General features: G+C 32.4%; 3 protein-coding genes across 3 annotated transcripts; 1 reads left to right on the top strand and 2 right to left on the bottom strand.

Moving 5' to 3' along the window:
- Positions 1 to 6,602: 6,602 nt before the first annotated feature.
- On the top strand, positions 6,603 to 9,716 carry HELRODRAFT_178702 (hypothetical protein; the record flags this gene model as incomplete). The annotated part of the gene is made up of 6 exons (XM_009026786.1): positions 6,603 to 6,632; positions 7,296 to 7,366; positions 7,994 to 8,058; positions 8,684 to 9,046; positions 9,348 to 9,481; positions 9,534 to 9,716. The coding sequence occupies 6 exons, from the start codon at positions 6,603 to 6,605 to the stop codon at positions 9,714 to 9,716; spliced, it is 846 nt and encodes a 281-aa protein (XP_009025034.1).
- Positions 9,717 to 12,018: 2,302 nt separating this feature from the next.
- Positions 12,019 to 12,222, bottom strand: HELRODRAFT_127547 (hypothetical protein; the record flags this gene model as incomplete). Its single annotated transcript, XM_009026787.1, has 1 exon — positions 12,019 to 12,222. A coding segment is annotated over one exon (204 nt), but the record flags the coding sequence as incomplete, so codon positions are not given.
- A 1,742-nt stretch (positions 12,223 to 13,964) lies between these two features.
- On the bottom strand, positions 13,965 to 14,473 carry HELRODRAFT_178704 (hypothetical protein; the record flags this gene model as incomplete). The annotated part of the gene is made up of 2 exons (XM_009026788.1): positions 13,965 to 14,294; positions 14,447 to 14,473. 2 exons carry the CDS (start codon positions 14,471 to 14,473, stop codon positions 13,965 to 13,967), a joined length of 357 nt encoding a protein of 118 aa, XP_009025036.1.
- Between the last annotated feature and the right edge of the window lie 5,547 nt (positions 14,474 to 20,020).

The raw sequence follows: 20,020 nt of genomic DNA on the forward strand, positions 1-20,020 counted from the left end.
TGACAGGTGAGCATGGACTTACAATTTTGAAATAACTGAGTGAACATGCGGTCTAGTTGCTACAAGACATTGTTCTTAAATAAATATTTGAACCATATTATATTATTGTTAGAGTTGATCATACAACCAACCATGAAATGTTAACGTGAACATGGAACCTGTATACATCAATACAACATGCTATTGTGAACATGGAACCACTACCTACAAAATGTGAATGTGAACATGGAACCTGCAGATACGAAGTGTTATTGTTAACATAAACCCTGCTTTCATTAAAATGTTATTGTAGTGGACAGGTACCCAAATGCGTAATAAGTCAACATACATTTTCTTGACTATCCATTCAATCCTCTTTTATAGTGCCGAGAAATTTGTATAGAAAATTCTTATATTTTTCTTTGTAGTTCTTCTGCATGCTTACACTAACTGTGTTATTGTGTTGAATGCGAAGTTTCACGATGTATGCCTTTCTTTGTTCCGCTCCTTACATGAATGTTCGTTCGGAGTTCTATATTATTTTTAATTTACCTCTGGAACAATATAATTTTATTCCGTCTGCTAAATTATTTCTAATTTGAAAGAGAACAAAATTTCAGTTATAATTTAAAAGATAATACATGTCTCAAAACTTCAAACATTAAAAGAAGACTAAAATAAAATATTGTCTACACAAATGGTTGCATATAGATATTTAAATATGGAATGCTTTTGTTATTTTAGTTCCACGTCAAAACCTCAAAACGCGGGATTAATTTTTAATTTCTGGGATGAGTTTTTAAAATAAATAAAATAAAACTGACATTTTCTGAAAGCAAAAGGAGCACAAATTACTTTTTAATTTGAGAAAGTTTCATCTGACGGATGTCGCTTGATGAATTCATGATGGAATGTATTTATCAGTGAAAGATGTTAAGCTATCGGACGGAATGGATGGGGTTGTTGTGTGGTTTGCAATGGCTGTTGGTGGCTATTGGTGGCTATTGGTAGTTGCTGGTGGTTGTTAGTGGCTGCTGGTGGTTGTTAGTGGCTGTTGTTGGTGTCTATTGGTAGTTGTTAGCGGCAGTTAGTGGTTGTTTGTGATTATGTGTATTTCTAGTGGCTGTTGGTGGCTGTTGTTTGTGGCAATTGGTAGTTATTGGCAGTTGTTAGCGGCTGTTGGTGGTTGTTCGTGGTTGCCTGTGGTTGTTAGTGGCTGTTGGTGATGTTTGTGTTCGTGTTGTCGTCAGTGTTAATGCTGTTTTTCGTTTTCGCAATTTACATTCCTTCGTGGATCCATCAGCAGTGTTGCCAGGAATGCATTTGTGGTGTTGACGTATTCGGCACTGGTGTCTTTTGAAAAATTTAATTAATCTCAACCTGCTCTTGCAATCACGAAGTGTCACTAAAACAATTAAAAATTCCAAATTCTAAGCTAATTATAATTCTAACGACTATAAATTATTAATTTAATTTAATAATGACAATTATGAATTATAAATTAAACGTAATTATAAAATTGTAGATTGAATTTGCATCTATCGAACTGCACACCTCAAGGAATGTCCTACATAATTACACCAGCACGATTTTGTTCTCGTTAACATTCATTTTCACACAGTTAAACGCTACATACACACACACACACACACACACACACACAGAGAGAAAGAGAGAGAGAGAGAGAGAAAGAGAGAGAGAGAGAGAAAGAGAGAGAGAGAGAGAGAGAGAGACAGACAGACACACATACGCGCGCACACACACACACACAAATCTAACGACTATGAGATAACATGATAATAACACAACTATTAACATTATAGTAAATAATTATTTTGCTCATACAGGTAAATCTGTAACAAGTTAAATGAATGCGGGTTGTTGGGAAAAATTTTTTTTAAAAATCGACGAAGAGAGTGGAGAAATAGATTGAAAAGTAAAAAAAAAAAGAAAAAAAAATTATTTAATTTTTTATAAAAAATTTTTAAAACCCTGTAACCCTCTAAAAATTCATTTCAAATGGGAAAAATTTATTAAACGTAATTAGTTCCAATTAAATTTAAAATTAATTAGCAAAAATATATCAAATTTAATTATTTGTAATCGGAAGTGGATTGAATTGACGTCATGATATGATGTTGTGTGATGTGATGTCATCTTGTTAATGTGACGTCATCTGATGTGATGTGAGTTTATGTAATGTTTAACGTAACGTAATGTAATGTAAGGTAATGTTATTCAATATTGCTGTAATGTTATGCAACCTTACTCTCTGCAACGTAATGTAATGTCATGAGGTTATGAAAGTTGTGCCAATTGATGGCATGAATATTTTATGAATCGTAATCGTAATCCATTCATTCCCATCAAAATTTATTTCATTTCTTGTGTCATATTTGATAACTTTATTGTTTTGTGTCATATTTGATAACTTTATTGTTTTGTGTCATATTTTTATCTCAAATTTATTTTATAAATTAAAAAAAAAACAAATCGACAAAGCATATAGGTGTTGAAAATTTATTTTATTTAAGAAATTAGTTTCGAGTTTCTTAGCGTGGCAAATTGTTGTAGTTGATAAATGTTATTTATCATATGTGCTATCTGCTATGTATGTGTGTATCATAGACATCTTGATGTATCAGCCTCACCACTGCAGCTACTTATATCTCTAGTACTACTTATAACATTCAAAATATTAACATGTTATCAAATTTTATATGAATTCTTATAAGTATCAGTTACAAATACTAAAATTACTAACGGGTGCATACTGTAGCGAAGTACTGTAACAAAGTTAAGCACTTTTTGCTTGTCACAAAGTAGAAAAAAAAATTATAAGTACCTCCGCTTGTAACAAAGTACCATTTTAAGTTGTATTTTTGCTTTGTAACTTCGTAGTCATCATTCGTTTAAAGTGAAAAAATTCGCGTGTTCATCGCCTCTTGTGTGAAGTTTTTATCAGAGTACAAAAATTAAAGATCGTGTTTTTTAAAATTTATTTAAATTAATTATTCATCTATAAGCCGGTCTGGTCTGATCTGGCGATGAGCAACAAACGTGTTAGAGGGAGAGAGAGAGAAAAAAAAAGAAAGAGAGAGAAAAAGAGAGAGAGAGAAAGAGAGAGAGAGAGAGAGAAAGAGAAATTTTTCTGGAAACTTGGTGATGTTGAAACCGCTGAAACTGGCCAAGTAGATGTCAAGTGGGTGATATTATGAACGCATGTAAGTTGCTGGTGATGTGGAAGTCAATGTACAGTGCTAATGATAGTAAAAAAGAATGGAATGATTATTACAATCATTATTATCATCATCACAAATTTATAAAGGACCTAAAAAACACAAAAATAAGTTTATAAATGGCCTAAAATAATAGAATAAATGAATGGTCTAATCATTTCAAATTAATAGATATTATCTATATTGATAAAAATGTGTTTTCTGTCAGATTCTCTTTAAAGTCATGATGTTGACACTGGTGTTAATATCATTAATCTCTATGCTATCATAACCTTTCATTTATTTATTTATTCATCTTGAATTCATTGTGAATCGGTCATCAGGATTTGTACTCTTGCCCTTCACTTCACGAGCACATTTTTGGAAGAGTCAGTACAAAAACGTTTAACTTTACTAAAGTAACTTTATTTAAGTTACTTTTACCCTTTCATAAGTACTGAAGTTCGGTGTGCAGCACTTTTTTGCAACACTCTGCACTTATAATTAACTTATAATATAATTATATGTAATTATAATTATATTATAAGTTAATTATAAGTATTTAAATAATAATTAGTATGATATAATAATTATAGATATACATAATTATATATTATAATATATATAATTACAATATAATTATAATTAAAACGTAACATATAATCAAAATAACAATAACATCAACACATAAAAATCGTAAAACTAACTCTAGCAATAACAACAACAATAATAATAACAGTAATAATAGATTGAGCCAACAAACAACATGAATACAAATTTAATTGAAGTTCTCGCCAATTTGAGCGCTGCTGTCGTCGCTGAGGTGGCGAGCGCAGCGGCGGCGTGTGATTCATGACGTCAGCCTGATTGATGACGTCACAAAAACTTTTGATGGATCACCTCGTAAACATCATTTGCAATCACCATTGTTGTCTACTATGCCTAGCGTTTGTCATACACTATTTATATAGGTATGTATAACATTTGTGTGTGTTGCGTGTGCACGTGCGTGCGTGCGTGTGTAATATTTGTGTGACGTGAATTAGTATTTGTCCACTGTTTTTTGCGCGGGTAAAAAAATTCTCAAAAACCTGTGTTGGAATGTTTATAATTTTACAAAGTGGTAAGCTTTGGAGAAGTTTGGCAATATAGAAAATTTTTGAACTGAACACGAACGGTAAGTTCAATGAATGTAAGAAATAATAAATCAAAAAAATTATCAAACGAACAACTAAAGAAACTCGAGCGTGAAGCGTATAAATCAAAAATTGTTGGCAATAAATTTGTGCATCGGAGTGTCAAATTCATATTTCATGGAAGGGACCCACTAATCCAAGTGAATCAATCAAGCAGATGCCTAAGCAAACAAACTCCTTTCAAATGTATTGCACTCCTTACTGCACTGCACCATCTCGTCTCCCTACTCACTAACTATTTGCTTTCATCATCGCTGAGTTTCCTCTTCAAGTGCCCTTCAAAAATATATTAGGTATGGATGGCTTGCAGTTTTTCATCATTCTGCAAGATGTTATAATAGATTGATATGGTAAAAATTTTTTCATCTCGTTTCTCTGTAATGTAAAATACTTTGTGCTATAAATGTTAACGTAAAATAATAAAGAAATGACAGTTTTTGTTCTGGTGAAAAGTGGAATTTTACCAGAAAAGTTTTTTTTATTACGTTAACCATTTTTTGACTAAACTTATTCTTCTATTCTACTAATCGATCCATTCCCTTGAAACTGCTTGAACGTTTGGCTGCATTTTGAATGTTAAGCATTTCATTTGACCCCAGTGACATGCCAAACGGTAGACATCCCAATAACTTGTATCTCCTCTATGGTTTTATGCTATTTAATAAATTAATTGCATAATCTCAACAATTTCTGATATTTAATTTTGTCTGAATTTTTGAATTTGTTATTTAAAATTTTCCCTGAAATTATTCAGCACTCCATCACCGACAAATTGCTTCAATCCCAAAAAGTGACCTTATCACTCGGAAACTCCCCTCAAAAACAAATTCGAATGCGGTGTTACGTTGTATTGTAATTTGAAACCGCTGAATATCATCAGAAAACACGAACGCAGAAATAAGCATCGTCTGAAGTTGAACTGTTCAAATAAGAGGAAAGTGCTGGCCGGTGGTAGGCTGTGAACAAATGCTGAAGTTATTTGATTGGAAGGTAAACAATGTTATGCAATATAATGTTCTAGGTAATTTAATACAGTGTAAGCAGTAAGACAATATTATAAGCAAATATTTCAAAATAATATATATATACCCATGTATATGTTATTTAAAAATTAAACATATATTCATGTATTTGATATTGTTATAACCGATCAAATTGCGCTACGTTATTTGTTATCTTAATTATTGTTATCTTTGCTATATTTGTAATCTTTGGATTTTAAAGGATCGTAAAAAGAAGCCCACATAAGATCCCGCGGAGACAGGTCTCCAGCCAGGTTTCTAATAGTGTTCGATGCGAAGTCGTAAATGTGATTTATGTGGTACTTGGATTGGTTTAGTGTTTCTATTACTGTTGGCATTCAAATAAACTTTCAACAAAGTTTGCCTTTGAAGCAGTTGTGTTCATCTGTCGGAAATCTTGAACCTACGGAATAACAAACACTTGATGATCGTTGGAAGCTATAACTTTGAAGATTATAACACTGATGTTGGTAGCTACGAGCGTTAAAGATTTTAACAATAATAAATAAATTAATAAATATATATATATATATATATATATATATATAATATATAACTTATATATATGTGTGAGTGTGTGTTTGTATGATAGTCTTGATGATATTGGTGATACTATGAATGATAGCTAGGAACACTGAGTGTAGGTGCTTGTATTGGGATGCACTTGGAATTCTTTCGGTTTAGTTCTGTCCTTCTCAGTCATTTGAAACAACAATTCAGAACTGGTTATAGATAGTGCTTGTAAGTGTCTCCTTGTTTTTTGGAGAAACTGTAAGTGTTCTGCAAAATGTTCATTTTTTTCGTTCCTTGCAACATCTTAGTACATAAAGCTTTTTGTCACAAGCGTCTGTGCTAACAATTTTTTTAGAGCTCTTTTGAATATTATCAAATTGATTTTCAAAATCTATTTTGATTTGATTCACACATCAGACGAAAAGGTGCCAACACACAGAGTAGACAAGGAAAGCAAAACAGTGCTTTGCAATGAATAAAGAATACGCGCAGTGTATTAAAGACCAACTCATAAATCAAATCACTTACAATCCATCTGATCTCAACTACGATACATCAACACATCCATGGTCCATGCACTCACCTAGCACTTCATTTTGGTTCTGTATTTTTAAAAGTTATAAATTTGTATTTGCATTAGACGCAGAACATTTGCATATCCATACAATTCAAACATGGTAGAGAAACTTGTGTTTGTACTGCTGGTGCGTGCAGAATTTAAACATGGAATGAAGTTCTTCGTCGACCCTGGCTTCCTCTGTTTGCTCAACTCTGCAGCTTGCCTGGCTGGAATAATTTAATTTCGACGATGCAGTTGTTGGTTGGTTGGGCGCCATCTAATGCTTGCGTTTATTTCGTTCGACGAGGTATATTTAAATATTACAACACACAATAAAATAATTACATAGAAATTTTATTTCGTAAATTTTATAATTTTTTTGAAAGTACAAACTAATTTTCAGCAGGAATTTTGTTCAATAGATTGTAATGCGTCAGTTTTCAAATGTTAATATTTGTGACGAAAGTGAATTGGATAGCAAAAAATATTTTTTTGAACTAGCGCGAACGCATTTTAACCTGAACTAGTTGCATTCAATGGAACAGACTTACAAGCACGGCGGAGAATAAGAATGACAACGATGATTCTAAAATGTAGGAGTTGGTTCGAGAATTTTCTACTAATCGAACTCTTTAACGGTTCACTAAGAGATAGAAATGTATGGAAATGAGTTAACGATCTTCATCATAGAATGCAAGCACACACATAACTCCATTGTTCTTTGATGTAACTTGTTCATTTTCAACACCGGTGCAGTAGAAACAACACAGACCAAGATTTTTAATTTATAAGTAATTTATGGTAACAGTCCTCTCGGGAACGTGATCCAACTGCCAACACAAAATTTAACTTCACTTTCACTAAAATTTTGTTGCAAAGGTTTCTATTTTATTAATTTAAAAATAAAATAAGGAACATTTTGACTGATAACTTATTTTCAATTTGTGTTTTTTTTATTATCTGATATTCATTTTTAAAATACATTTGCCAGCAAAATTTTAAAATAGAAAACTAAATAAAAATAAATAAAAAAATAAAAAATTGATAAACTTAAAATTTCAAAATTACAATGGAATTTCAGTACATGATGTTTCGAAAAAGAATAAAAAAATTGATTTCCGAAAATAATTTCACTCAAACAAATGATAAAATAGTGCTTCACACTCGAACTGAAAACTCGCTACATACAATTTGACAATAAAATTTTATACATAATAATTTCTCTACTCTTTTTTAACAGAGGCTTGTATCAGAATGCTGTTAACTTCTTGATAACAATAACAATACTTTTAGTATTGTCGATAATAAACTTATTAGTCATATTTAATTATATAGAAATCTTACACTTTTCAAATATTTCTGATTTAATTTTTTTCTCCCTATCAGTTTAATTTTTGTAGTTTGGGACGGTAAATTTTAACGATTAAAATTCTTTTAAAATGGATTTGACTGCAATCAAACTTTAATTTTTATCAATATATCTCTTAGAATCGTTTACAAAACCAGCAAATTATCTAAGAAGTGTACTGGTTTAACGCATCCAACTGTTTTGAAATTTGGCCACACTGCAAGTAGTTTAACAGCGAAAAAACCCTAGACCAGAATTGAATGAAATGTGCTTTCGTACGCTACTGTGCACGAGTATTATGCCAAATAACCGTACACAAATTATGAAAATTATTTTAAATACCATCCTCATAAAGTATTTTTTATTAATCTGTTAAACCGTTGTATTTCATTCGTCAAATAATTCATATTTAATCGGTTTTTACAGGTGTTTTTTTTGGTTTGTTATGTTTATCTTTAAAGTTTATATTAAAAATGATATTTAATAAAAGTAATATTTAATAATAATAATAAATAATAATAAAAATCATTATAGTTACAATTAATAATTACGTCAATCGTTATAATTAACTCCTCATGTTAATATTAATTTTCACCATTAATAAGCATTTCTAGCAAACAGCATCCTATTACACTATGACATTATAATTAAGATTCTTGATTAATCAAATTAATGTTATAATAACTTTTATCGGGTCATGGAAGTTAGCATTGAAAATGATAATACAAACAAAACACACTACGACACATACAACAACAACATAGCACTACAGCCACTACAATTATATATTAAATAGGGACTAATGTATACTTGATGTAAGCAACTCACTCGCCTGACTCTTCCGACAGAAGTAACGATCAGTGACCATGACGTCTATGACTACGAAGCGATTGAGGACCTCAGCAGCGGCAAGCGTGGACCGCCTGGCGAGGAGTTCTGCGACACCGAGGACTTCGAGGCTTCCTGCCCCGACGAAGGTCAGATCATTCTCATGTCAGTGGCCAGGTACGGGAGAATAAAGATCGGCAGATGTGTAGAGTTTCATCTGGGTTACATCAACTGCTTCACTAACGTTCTTAGTTTGATGGATGAGAGATGCTCCGGAAGGAAGAGATGTCAGCTGAGAGTTCCTGACGCTGAGTTTGAAAGGACAGGACCGTGTCTGAAGGAGTTGAAGAACCACATGGAGGCTAGCTACAAGTGTGTCAGTGGTTAGTGATGATGATATGTGTTTGTGTGTGTATGTGTGTATGTGAATGTATATATATATATATATATATATATATATATATATATATATATATATATATATATGTGGTGTGTATTTGGATGTATATATATATTATATATATGTGTGTGTGTGTGTGTGGTGTGTGTGATATGTATGTGTTTCCTCCTTCCAACTGTTCGTTACTTTTTTAAATATTCATATGAACATACACATTTGTGTCTACATTATATAAACGGTATTGAACATTATCCAAAACTTTTTTTTATGATTTTTTGTGGTAGTGCTTCCGTGTGGAAGTTGGAGAAGTCCCAGCCTCCTCAACATCACCTCTCCCACACACGGATATTTGGGAGTGTCTTCATCACATCCAGGAAACACGTGCTCTTCAAAAATTTTTGTTCCACGTGGAATGACGGTAAATATTTCTTTGATCGATTTCAACATTCCTCATACCAAATTACAAATAGCACGTTACAGACAACAACAACAATATCAACAACAACAGCAACATCAACAACAACATCAACAACAACAACAACAACAACAACATCAACAACAACATCAACAACAACATCAACAACAACATCAACAACAACAACGAACGCAAAAAAGTTACGACCACAATGGAGATCAGTTCGTCAGGTTTCTAATTAATTTTGCATTGAAAAATTTTACTTGGCTTTTTAAATATTTCATTTCAATTCATCGTAACCTAACTTTTCATTAGTCTGTCAATTCAGATAAATATTAGCAGGGCCTTCGGTGGGCAACTCAAATTCCACTCAAATGAAATTTTGTCTTTGAAAAAATTTTTGAATTTTTTGTCTGCGCTAAGTTATATGCAAGCTGATGTTTTTCTAACAAATATATTAAAATCTTTTTTTAAATGAAATAAATAAGCCTAGGCTTAATTAAATTTCTTTCAACTTAAGACGGGACGAACATAATTTTAAGCTATTCAATTCAAACAAGACTAAACAAACACAATCCATTTGAAACCAACCAAACTTGGGAAAATTTCATCTAGTAGGTAGGGGCATATGTTTGTGCCTCAACAGCAAAACCGAGACATACAATTTATTTGCATATATAATTAAGTTAGAGTTTATAATATTTTTAAACTAAATTTTACTTGAATAGTCAAAATTTTCGATGCCAACGCACCGATTGTGAACCAATGACAAACAAATTCACTCTTGTCACACTGAGAAACTTTCAATGTATTGTTTTCATTTTTTTTAATTAATTGCAACCCGAAAAATTTTAAAAAATATATGATTTATAAAGAACGTATTTTTTTTGTAAAAAAATGTCAGCTCAACTAAAAAAATCATTTGAGAGAGATAAAAACGAACATGCTAATCAAAATAAAACGCTACAGAAATTAGCATCATTGAAGGAGTTGTGAGGAGGGTGATGATGGAATGATGGTTATGATGATGATGGTGATGATAATGATGATGACAATAGTGATGACGATGATGACGATGATGATGATGATGATTGTGAGGATGATGATGATGATGTTGTTGACGATGATGATGATTGTGAGGATGATGATGATGTTGGTGATGGTTCATTCATGCGTCTTTAGGCCTGAAATCATTTTTAGTAATTCTTACAAAATGCTATAGCAGTCCCAGTCGACGACGAGTCTGTTTAATCCTAGTGAAAAATTGTGACACGAAATTAATACTTCCAAATTATCGATCCAATTATTTGCAAAACGCTAATTAATTTTACCAGTAAAAAATAAATGCAATTTAATACATTCATTTACAAAACTATAGTTAATTACTTACTTACTTAATTAATTAATTAATTAATCAACGTTCATTAATTTTACTAAAAAATCAAATATCTTGATGTATAAAGCCCTGAATGGAATCTTGCCCAGATATTTGTTGGAAATAATCAAGAAAAAATCAGTGACCATGGATGGCATTCGCTTGAGAAGTGATTGTTCAAATTTAATGATAGCAAACAGTGCTCACTTGTGTATTGGTGCACGAGGGATTGCTGTTGCGGGTCCAGTGTTATGGAATGGTATACCAGAGTCCCTGAAGAAGCCGGAAATGAACATGGATGCTTTCAAGAAGAATCTCAAGAATTATTTGTTTTCGATTTGATTTTTGTTTCGTTATCATGTACACGTACTCAAACAATTGTTTATTCTCTCGACTATAAAGTAGCGCTTTTGAAATTTTTTCTTTTTTTTAATTGGCGCTTTATAAATTTTTGAAATAAAATAAAAAATAAAATAAATCAACTTTCCAAAACTACCGCTTTCCTGTTTAACAGTTCACTAACCTTTATGCAAAATACAATAAAAGCACAGTCAAATATAAAACATCGCTTTCGACACTAACAATCAATCGCCTTCTAACATCAAACATTCAACAATAACCATTCAAAATCCCGCACGTCTTACATACCCGTTCTACGGACGCTTCTCGAATGTCCTAGATATCTAGCAGTCGGAAGGTTCTAGTCCTTCCTCGAACTGTATGCTTTCGTAGCGCTACTAGCTCTCTAGCGAATATATTTGTGAAGGTTATAACAATCTTATTAAACATTTTTTTAAATATTCATTTAGTTCAGCCATTCATTCAATTGATTATCATTATAAACTTACAATTTTGCACAAACAGAAACTACTTAAAAATTTTAAAATTAATTCAGTACACTACAAGTCACATATCCCGTTGTTACAAACTACTATCTCGGTAATTTTAATCTGGTAACATGTACCAATATGCATCAACATGTTTTAATATTATTTAATATTTTATGTAAACTTGTGTTCGCCCCCTTTGTATTTGTCATTATGTAGTTATTTTTATTTGGACTAATCTCTAATTTGTCATGTTATATTAATTTAATGCAATTTTATTCAAGGTTAACTCCTAATTTTTCATATCCTCGAGGAAGGGTGATTATGAGGATGAGGAGTTGCGTTGTGCCATCCTTCTGGTCCTCTGTGCTGTATCTTCTGTGATCTATCGGATCGACCGCTATGAAATCACGACAAATTGGACAAAATGGTTTTACGTCCAGCCAACTGTTGATACAGTCATCGTGGAAGACGTGGTAGCATGGAAACTCTTTCACGCAGGAACTCTCCATTAATTGTTCCTTACAGATTACACATTCACTGTAATGAAATCTTTCTTTGTGGTACGGAAGGTGATATACACGGTGGCGGTAGTTTGACAAAGCATCGATGAACGAATCGTGATGACGAATTGTACAATTCATGGAAACACCGCTGACGACCAGATCCAAACGAGTTTCGCGTATTGTAACATTTCTGGCACTCAACTCTTCAAAGTAGAAGTCCTGCACTTTCACTGACAAGTCATAACTCATCTTGCCGTAAAATCTGTTGGAAGCCGTACTGGGTTTCTTGTCATCCATTTCCATTGATATTTTTATCTGATCCATGTTATGGAGTAAGTTTTCAGTTTCCAGTTCTGATAGCTCATGCTTATTTACACTGAAAAATATTTGGTAGCTCTCTAACATGAACCTGTCATTATCCTTCCTCCATTCAGTTAAGTAATTATTTGCTACTTCCTCCATGCAGCTTAAAACGTTCGAATTTGGTGATGAACTCATTCTGATCAGTAAGAATTTTTGTCGAAATATTTGATAGCTCCGAAATAAGGTTAATTAAAATTTTTCCAACAGTTAAAATTTTTAGTTTGATTGTTGCAATCAAGGCTGGTTTATATAACGATCAAACCAAAGAAACTGCTTTACAGAATTGTCAAAGTTAAGTTGATTGTAAAACTTGATCTTAGTTTCAACAAAGATCATTTAATGTACTTTTAATTTACAAGCACGATTGTAAATTATTAAACCTAAGAAATGTTTTATTAATTTTTGATGTCTATGTTCACAGCAAGTTTCTCAAGTAAATTTTTTGCTAATCAGTATTGGTTTTTGGTGTCGGCAATACTTTTAATACAATTTTAATCTGCCGGATACCCATCAACGTTTTTGTCAATTCGTAAACGAAGCTCAAAATTTTCCAGACGCAAAATAAGAATTTGGCTAAAAAGGCAAATCCCTGTGTTGTACCCTAGATTGTGGTCATTTCCAAAACGATTTCAGCTTGAATTCCCATCTTCGTATTTGTACCAGCGTGGATTAGGTACTGTGACAACCCTTTTAACAAAAAAACTTACTTGGATATCAATAATCTTATTAAAAATAATCAAATTCACCCATCACATAAAATTCATTTAAGTTCAACTGGGAACAGCCAGGTTCTTACTCGTTGAAGTCGTTGAAGTCACTTCACTGCACAGATGGTCTATTTCAAACCTTTCAGAAGAAAGCGGGGAAAGATGAAAGTTACGATCAGTTTGTAGATCAGTTTGCGTAAGCCACCAATGTAATTTTGAGAGGTGATCAACTTTGGCTGCCCGCATACTTATATTAGTTTTTTATTATTTTTTTATGTTTCACACACGTGCACACATATACACACACACATACATACACACACACACACACAAACACATACATACACACACACACATACACACACGGACAAAAACTTTTTATGTATTATTTTTTTTTATTATTTATTAATTTATTTAATGGTGGTGGTTTAATAAGCTACAATCAAGTTTCAATTTAGAGGATGATGATGATAGTGATTGTGGAAAAGATATTAATGATAATGATTGTGGTATAAAAATAAGAAATGTGACGGTCAAGTTGATGATGATGGCAAAGCTTATAAAGATGATGACGATGATGATGATGACGACGATGATGAAGAAGAAGATCATCATCTTCATCGTCATCATCACTATTAGTTGATAATCACAGCCTCGCATTATTATTGAAACCAATCAGCGTTCATCAATGATTATTCGTCATCATCATTAGTTATCACCAATTTCGTTTTTGTCTTTCTTTTCTTCATCCTTCCCTTCATTTTCATCCTCTTCTTCTTCATTATCATTATTCCCTTCTTTTTCAGCATCATCATCTTCATCCTCATCATTGTCATCATCTTTATTATCACCCTCATCATTCTCATCTTCCTCTTCATCATCATCTTCATCATCATCCTCTTTTTTTTCATCCTCATTTTTATCCTCTTCTTCATTTTCCTTTTCATTCTTATCTTCCTCTTCATCATCATTTTCATCTTCATCTTTTTCTTCATCCTCATTTTCATCCTCCTCTTCATCCTCCTCATCTTCATCCTCCTAATCTTCTCCATCATTTTCTATCATCACCCTCTTATTGAAGGTTATCGCCAGCGTTACAAGCACTTAATTATTGTGGTCAAAATGTCTGTTGGATCAAAAAAATGACGCCAGCATTTTTACTGTTAAGATTTTCTGTCTATGGTTTGAACTTTTCGTGACGTATTAAGTGACGCCATTTTATTTTCCTTACTCTCGTAATTTTCACTATTATGGTGTGAAGCTATGTCATCATGTTGGTAATCGTATTTAATGATATTATTAATTTGTTCATTGCGTTTGTGTTGTTGCTGTTGATTGTGCTGTAACTGCTGTTTTGTTGTTGCTGTTGTTGTTTTTATGTTGATTTGTTGTTTAGGTTGCTTAGGTTGTTGTTGTTGTATTGTCTAGGAAGATGAAGTTGTTGCTGTTGTTGTTGATGTTTTTTGGCTGTTTTTTTGTTGATTGTTGTTAATGTTGTTGCTGTTAATGTTGTTGTTGATGCTGATGTGGGTGTTGTTGTTGTTGTCGTTGCTGTTGTTGTTCTTGTTGTTTTGACCTAATGGCGTCCAACCCATTGTGCTCTCTGACAAACATATTGGTCGTAGTTGATGATTTGGGGTAATCGCTAATCTGGCGGTGGTGTGGTTTATCTCACAATTATCATCATCGTCGTTGTCGTCGTCATCATCAATAGCATCATTTGTACTATCATGATCAGCTTTGCCATTATCAACCACACACACACACACACACACACACACACACACACACACACACACACACACACGAGCAAACCTACTCCACACACAGACATTCATTAACCATAATCCATATTAAAATTATTTTAAAATAATAACAATAATAATAGTAATAGTAGTGTGTTTTATATGCGTGCGTATTGAAAGGGCGAAACAATGGCGGTTACAGGGTCAAGCAAATGTTTTGCAGGGGTTGAGTTGTCATGATGCTGATGATGATGTCACTGGCGATGATGATGATGATGATGATGATGTCACTGGTGATGATGATGATGTCACTGGCGATGATGAAGATAATGATGAAACTGTTGCTGCTCAAATCAGTTGACTGCATTGCATGCTTCTGAAACGAAACACCAACGAAACGAAACGAAACGAAACATTTTGTAACGAAATGTGCCTCGGTGTATGGAAAATATCTTAACAGATCATGTAAATTTAAACTGCGCGGTAAACACTGCCCCTCGTTGAATTGCTACGTAATAAAATTTTACATCCACTTTTTCAAAACTGAAAATTGAACCTCTCCACGTGGGTATGAATATAAATGACTATCGTCGTTATCATCATCGTCTTCATCATCATCATCGTCGTCACCATCTTTATCATCATCATCGTCGTCATCATCAAGCTCAAGATAGCGAGATGATGATGGCAATTGAGTGAGGCACAGACGTGTGGTTCGTGGTTCAGATCGAGTCAGCTCTTCACAGACCTGGCAAGAAGGCAGTCTTATAGAATGATGTGTATCTGATCCAGGCCCGTACGTTATAAAAAACAGATTGTATGGAAATTAGCATATAGCGCTAAAGGGTCATTAGATATGTGCTGCGTGCATATTTTCCTTTAATGAATAATTAGCATATGCGCCGTGCAGTTAATGAGCCATTAACATATCACGTATATGTCGCATTAAGCTAACGGAATCGATACACCGTCACTTGCATTCCACCAACCCATTGCCACAGGAAACATCACAAATAGCCTAATATATATTGGACAGATGATAGAAGAATATTTTCTGACTCAAAAAAATTCATGAACACACCTTACTAATTATCATAATATATTCTATACATCTCAAGCCTGTTGGCTCTTACAATAGATGAAATCTGATGTCTGTGCGTCTTTGTTTTATTCACCACGTGATAGCGAAAATAAACTGCAAAAAAACCATAAACACGTGAGAATTAATGACGTCACTGAGTAAGTTTACGATATTAATTGACTTCGCCTGGAGCTCTTTATGCCGATACACATCCTGTACTTTGTAACACATTATATTGTTTATAACGAACGTTTTCCAGAGTTTGTAACATGCCACATAGTTTGCAACATGTTACATAGTCTATGCAACAATGTACCTTTTGTACATTCTGTCATAATTGCTTAATAATAAAGTTTTCAGATGTGAAATGATGTCGCTAATGATGTTGTTAATGTTTATTGTAATGCTGTTGTGTGTTGTTGTTGTTGTTGACGTTCATCGGAATGTGTCGTTAGTGTTGTTGTTGATTGAGATATATTTGTTGAACATGTGAGAGCGATCAGCACGCATATTAATAGATGTATACACTCTAATGCAACAGAAAGACGCTTCAAAGTGATTTCGCCGATGTTGACGGCATGTTTTTGCTGTGTCTTTTCGGAGGTTGCTGGTGATGTAGTTTTTTTTGTTGTTTCCCGATGGGTTGTCCTTCTTTTGTTTATTTTATTTTACAAAAATTTGAACTTTAATAGACAATTTTCATTTAAAGTTGTTATCTGTATGTTGAATGCAGTTATACATTAAATGTTTTGTGTCAGAAAGGATTTTTGATGTTGCTTATAATTCTAATTAAATTGAGCAAAAATAAATAATAAATTATAATTTTAATGATAATAAATTTGGATGTTGATGAATGAAATTTAAAAATTCTCTTTCACAATTCGCGCCAAACGAATCAATCATTTTTTTCTGCTATTTCATTCCACTGCTTTCCTCTACATTTGACGACTTGCTAGAATGAATTTTAAAATTTCTCATTTGCAATTTTAAAAGTTTAGAATATTATTCGTTCCAAATTTTGTTTAATATTTAAAATATTGCTTAGAGTGTAAATATTTTTACTTGAAAAAAAGTTCACGTTGACTGTTCAGGTAGGGATGTTGCCAGCCAGGATGCATCCCACCACCAGACCATGGAATGCGAATATATTTAAGATTCTGTGCAAAATTTAAACTGGCATCAGCTCAACCATTAAAAAGTTTATCAACTTTGAAATTTTGAAAATCTTCCAGCCAGCACAAAATTCTGGATCTGCCAGAATTGTCTCTCGTTAAAGTTGAAAGACAAAATTGTTCAGTACAATGCGGGGGAGCGAAACGAAGCTGCCAGCAAATCCAAATACCTCAAACTGGACAAACGTCTAACAGCAATATTGCTATTGCCAGCTTATTACATCATGTCAGGAATGGAATTTTTAAGTCACACTGCATATAATTTGACTTTGGAAGATACATTTTTAAAACTTCTTACCAATTAGTTTAATCAAGAAATAACGTCAACCATTTTGCTTTATTATTGTAATTTTAAAACTTTATTTCCAAAAACTTAAGAATATCAATTGAATTTGTTTAGATTTGAGTTTGGCAAACTTATTTATGTAAAAAGAGACATTCATGCTCTTATTTCTTCAAATTTCACCAACTGCGCTCGCGATGCGCTCCTTCGTCGGCTTCTTGTTTTCGTCGCCATTTCATCGTGCGCCATTCTATCGCTGGAGCAGAATTGTTGTGATGTTATTTGCAGGCGAGTTCCTCGTTGTACGTCAGCGCTTATAAATTGAAAAATTGAAATACAATTTGGTCTTAAGTGATGGCGGTGATGATGACCGTGATGACGATGATGATGGTGATAATGATGGTGGTGATGTGGTTTTTGTTCAAAATATAGAAAATAAAATTGTTAAATTTTTTCTTTAAAAGTTGTATTTCTGTAAACCCGTTACGAACTTACTAAACAATTGTAATACCTATATACACACACACACAGCACACACACACACACATGCATGCACACACCCAAACACACACACACGCACGCACACGCACACTGGTCAGAAATCGCATAGAGCGTCATTAAAACAATTCTTTAAAGGGAATCTTAAATCGTGCCTTACCGTTGGATGTTCCAGCAGAGCATTTTCTATCGTTAACATGCAACATAGCACAATCATTCATCCGCTCCTACATCCGAGTTTGCCTCCTTCTGTGAAAATAGTTTAAAAAATTTCATTGTACATTTGTATCTATTATATTTTTATATCTATGTTATTTTAATATCTATGTTATGTTAATATCTATGTTATTTTAATATCTATGTTATTTTAATATCTATGTTATTTTAATATCTATGTTATTTTAATATCTATGTTATTTTAATATCTATGTTATTTTAATATCTATGTTATTTTAATATCTATGTTATGTTAATATCTATGTTATTTTAATATTTTTATACTATGTTATTTTAATGTCTATGTTACCTTAATGTCCATGTTATTTCAATGTCTATTTATTTTAATATCTGGGTGTTTGCCAAACCATGTTTTCATTTGCCTGAATGAACCATATCGTCAACAATTCATTTGTTATTTAATCTATTCATTCATTCATTCATTCATTCATTCATTCATTCATTCATTCATTCATTCATTCATTCATTCATTCATTCATTCATTCATTCATTCATTCATTCATTCATTCATTCATTCATTCATTCATTCATTCATTCATTCATTCACTCACTCACTCATTCATTCATTCATTCATTCATTCATTCATTCATTCATTCATTCATTCATTCATTCATTCATTCATTCATTCATTCATTCATTCATTCATTCATTTATTCATTCATTCATTCATTCATTCATTCATTCATTCATTCTTACATTCATTCATTCTTTCATTCTATCATTCATTCTTTCATTTATTCATTCATTCTTTCATTCATTCATACATTCTTTTATTCATTTATTCATTCATATGTCCATCTAGTATTATTTCATCCATTAAGCCGTCCACTCAATCAATCAACGTTCGTAGTTGGGATCCACATTTTATTTTTTCAATCTTACTTCTGTTGTCTATGTTATTTTAATATCTATGTTATTTTAATATATATGTTGTTTTAATATCTATGTCATTTAAATATCTATGTTTTTTAATATATATGTCGTTTAGATATCTATATTTTAAAAATCTATGTTTTTAATATCTATGTTTTTTTAATATCTATGTTGTTTCAATATCTATGTCATTTAAATATCTATGTTTTTAATATCTATGCTGTTTAAATATCTTATTTTAATATCTATGATTTCTAATTTTGCCACCCATGCTTGCGTCACTCCCTCACGTGGTTAGGAACAGTCCTGACGTTTCTTACAACAACCAAAAACAACAAAAACTTCATTTATTGATAGCGCCAACTACATTCGACCTCTCTCTCTCTCTCTCTCTCTCTCTCTCTCTCTCTATCTCTCTCACGTTTTCACTGTTCCACTGTTCCTCTTACTTTTCTTTTTTAATATCTCATCTTCTCTCTTTTAATTTTTACACTATACGTACATACGTATTGTTATAATACTCGCTGTCGTAACCGGTTTACGATGCGACGGGTTCAAATCTTCGATTGAATAAAATACTCCAAACAGTTATTAAACTTTATTTACAGAAGAAATCAACTATTATTAGTTATTAAACTTTATTTACAGAAGAAATCAACTAATCGTTTATTTCCAGTAAATTCGCACTAACGCAACAATTAACTTTTAAATCTTTCAAAATCTATCGCTATGACAACGTCAACAAACAATTCAAATATCGCTTTAAATAATTCACCGAATCGCTATTCACAAAATCACGAATTTCACTAATCACGAATATCACTAATCACGAATATCACTAATCACGAATATCCCAATCACGAATATCACCAAT

This window comes from Helobdella robusta (assembly GCF_000326865.2).
Source record: "Helobdella robusta unplaced genomic scaffold HELROscaffold_49, whole genome shotgun sequence".
In the NCBI taxonomy this organism is placed as follows: Eukaryota; Metazoa; Annelida; class Clitellata; order Rhynchobdellida; family Glossiphoniidae; genus Helobdella; species Helobdella robusta.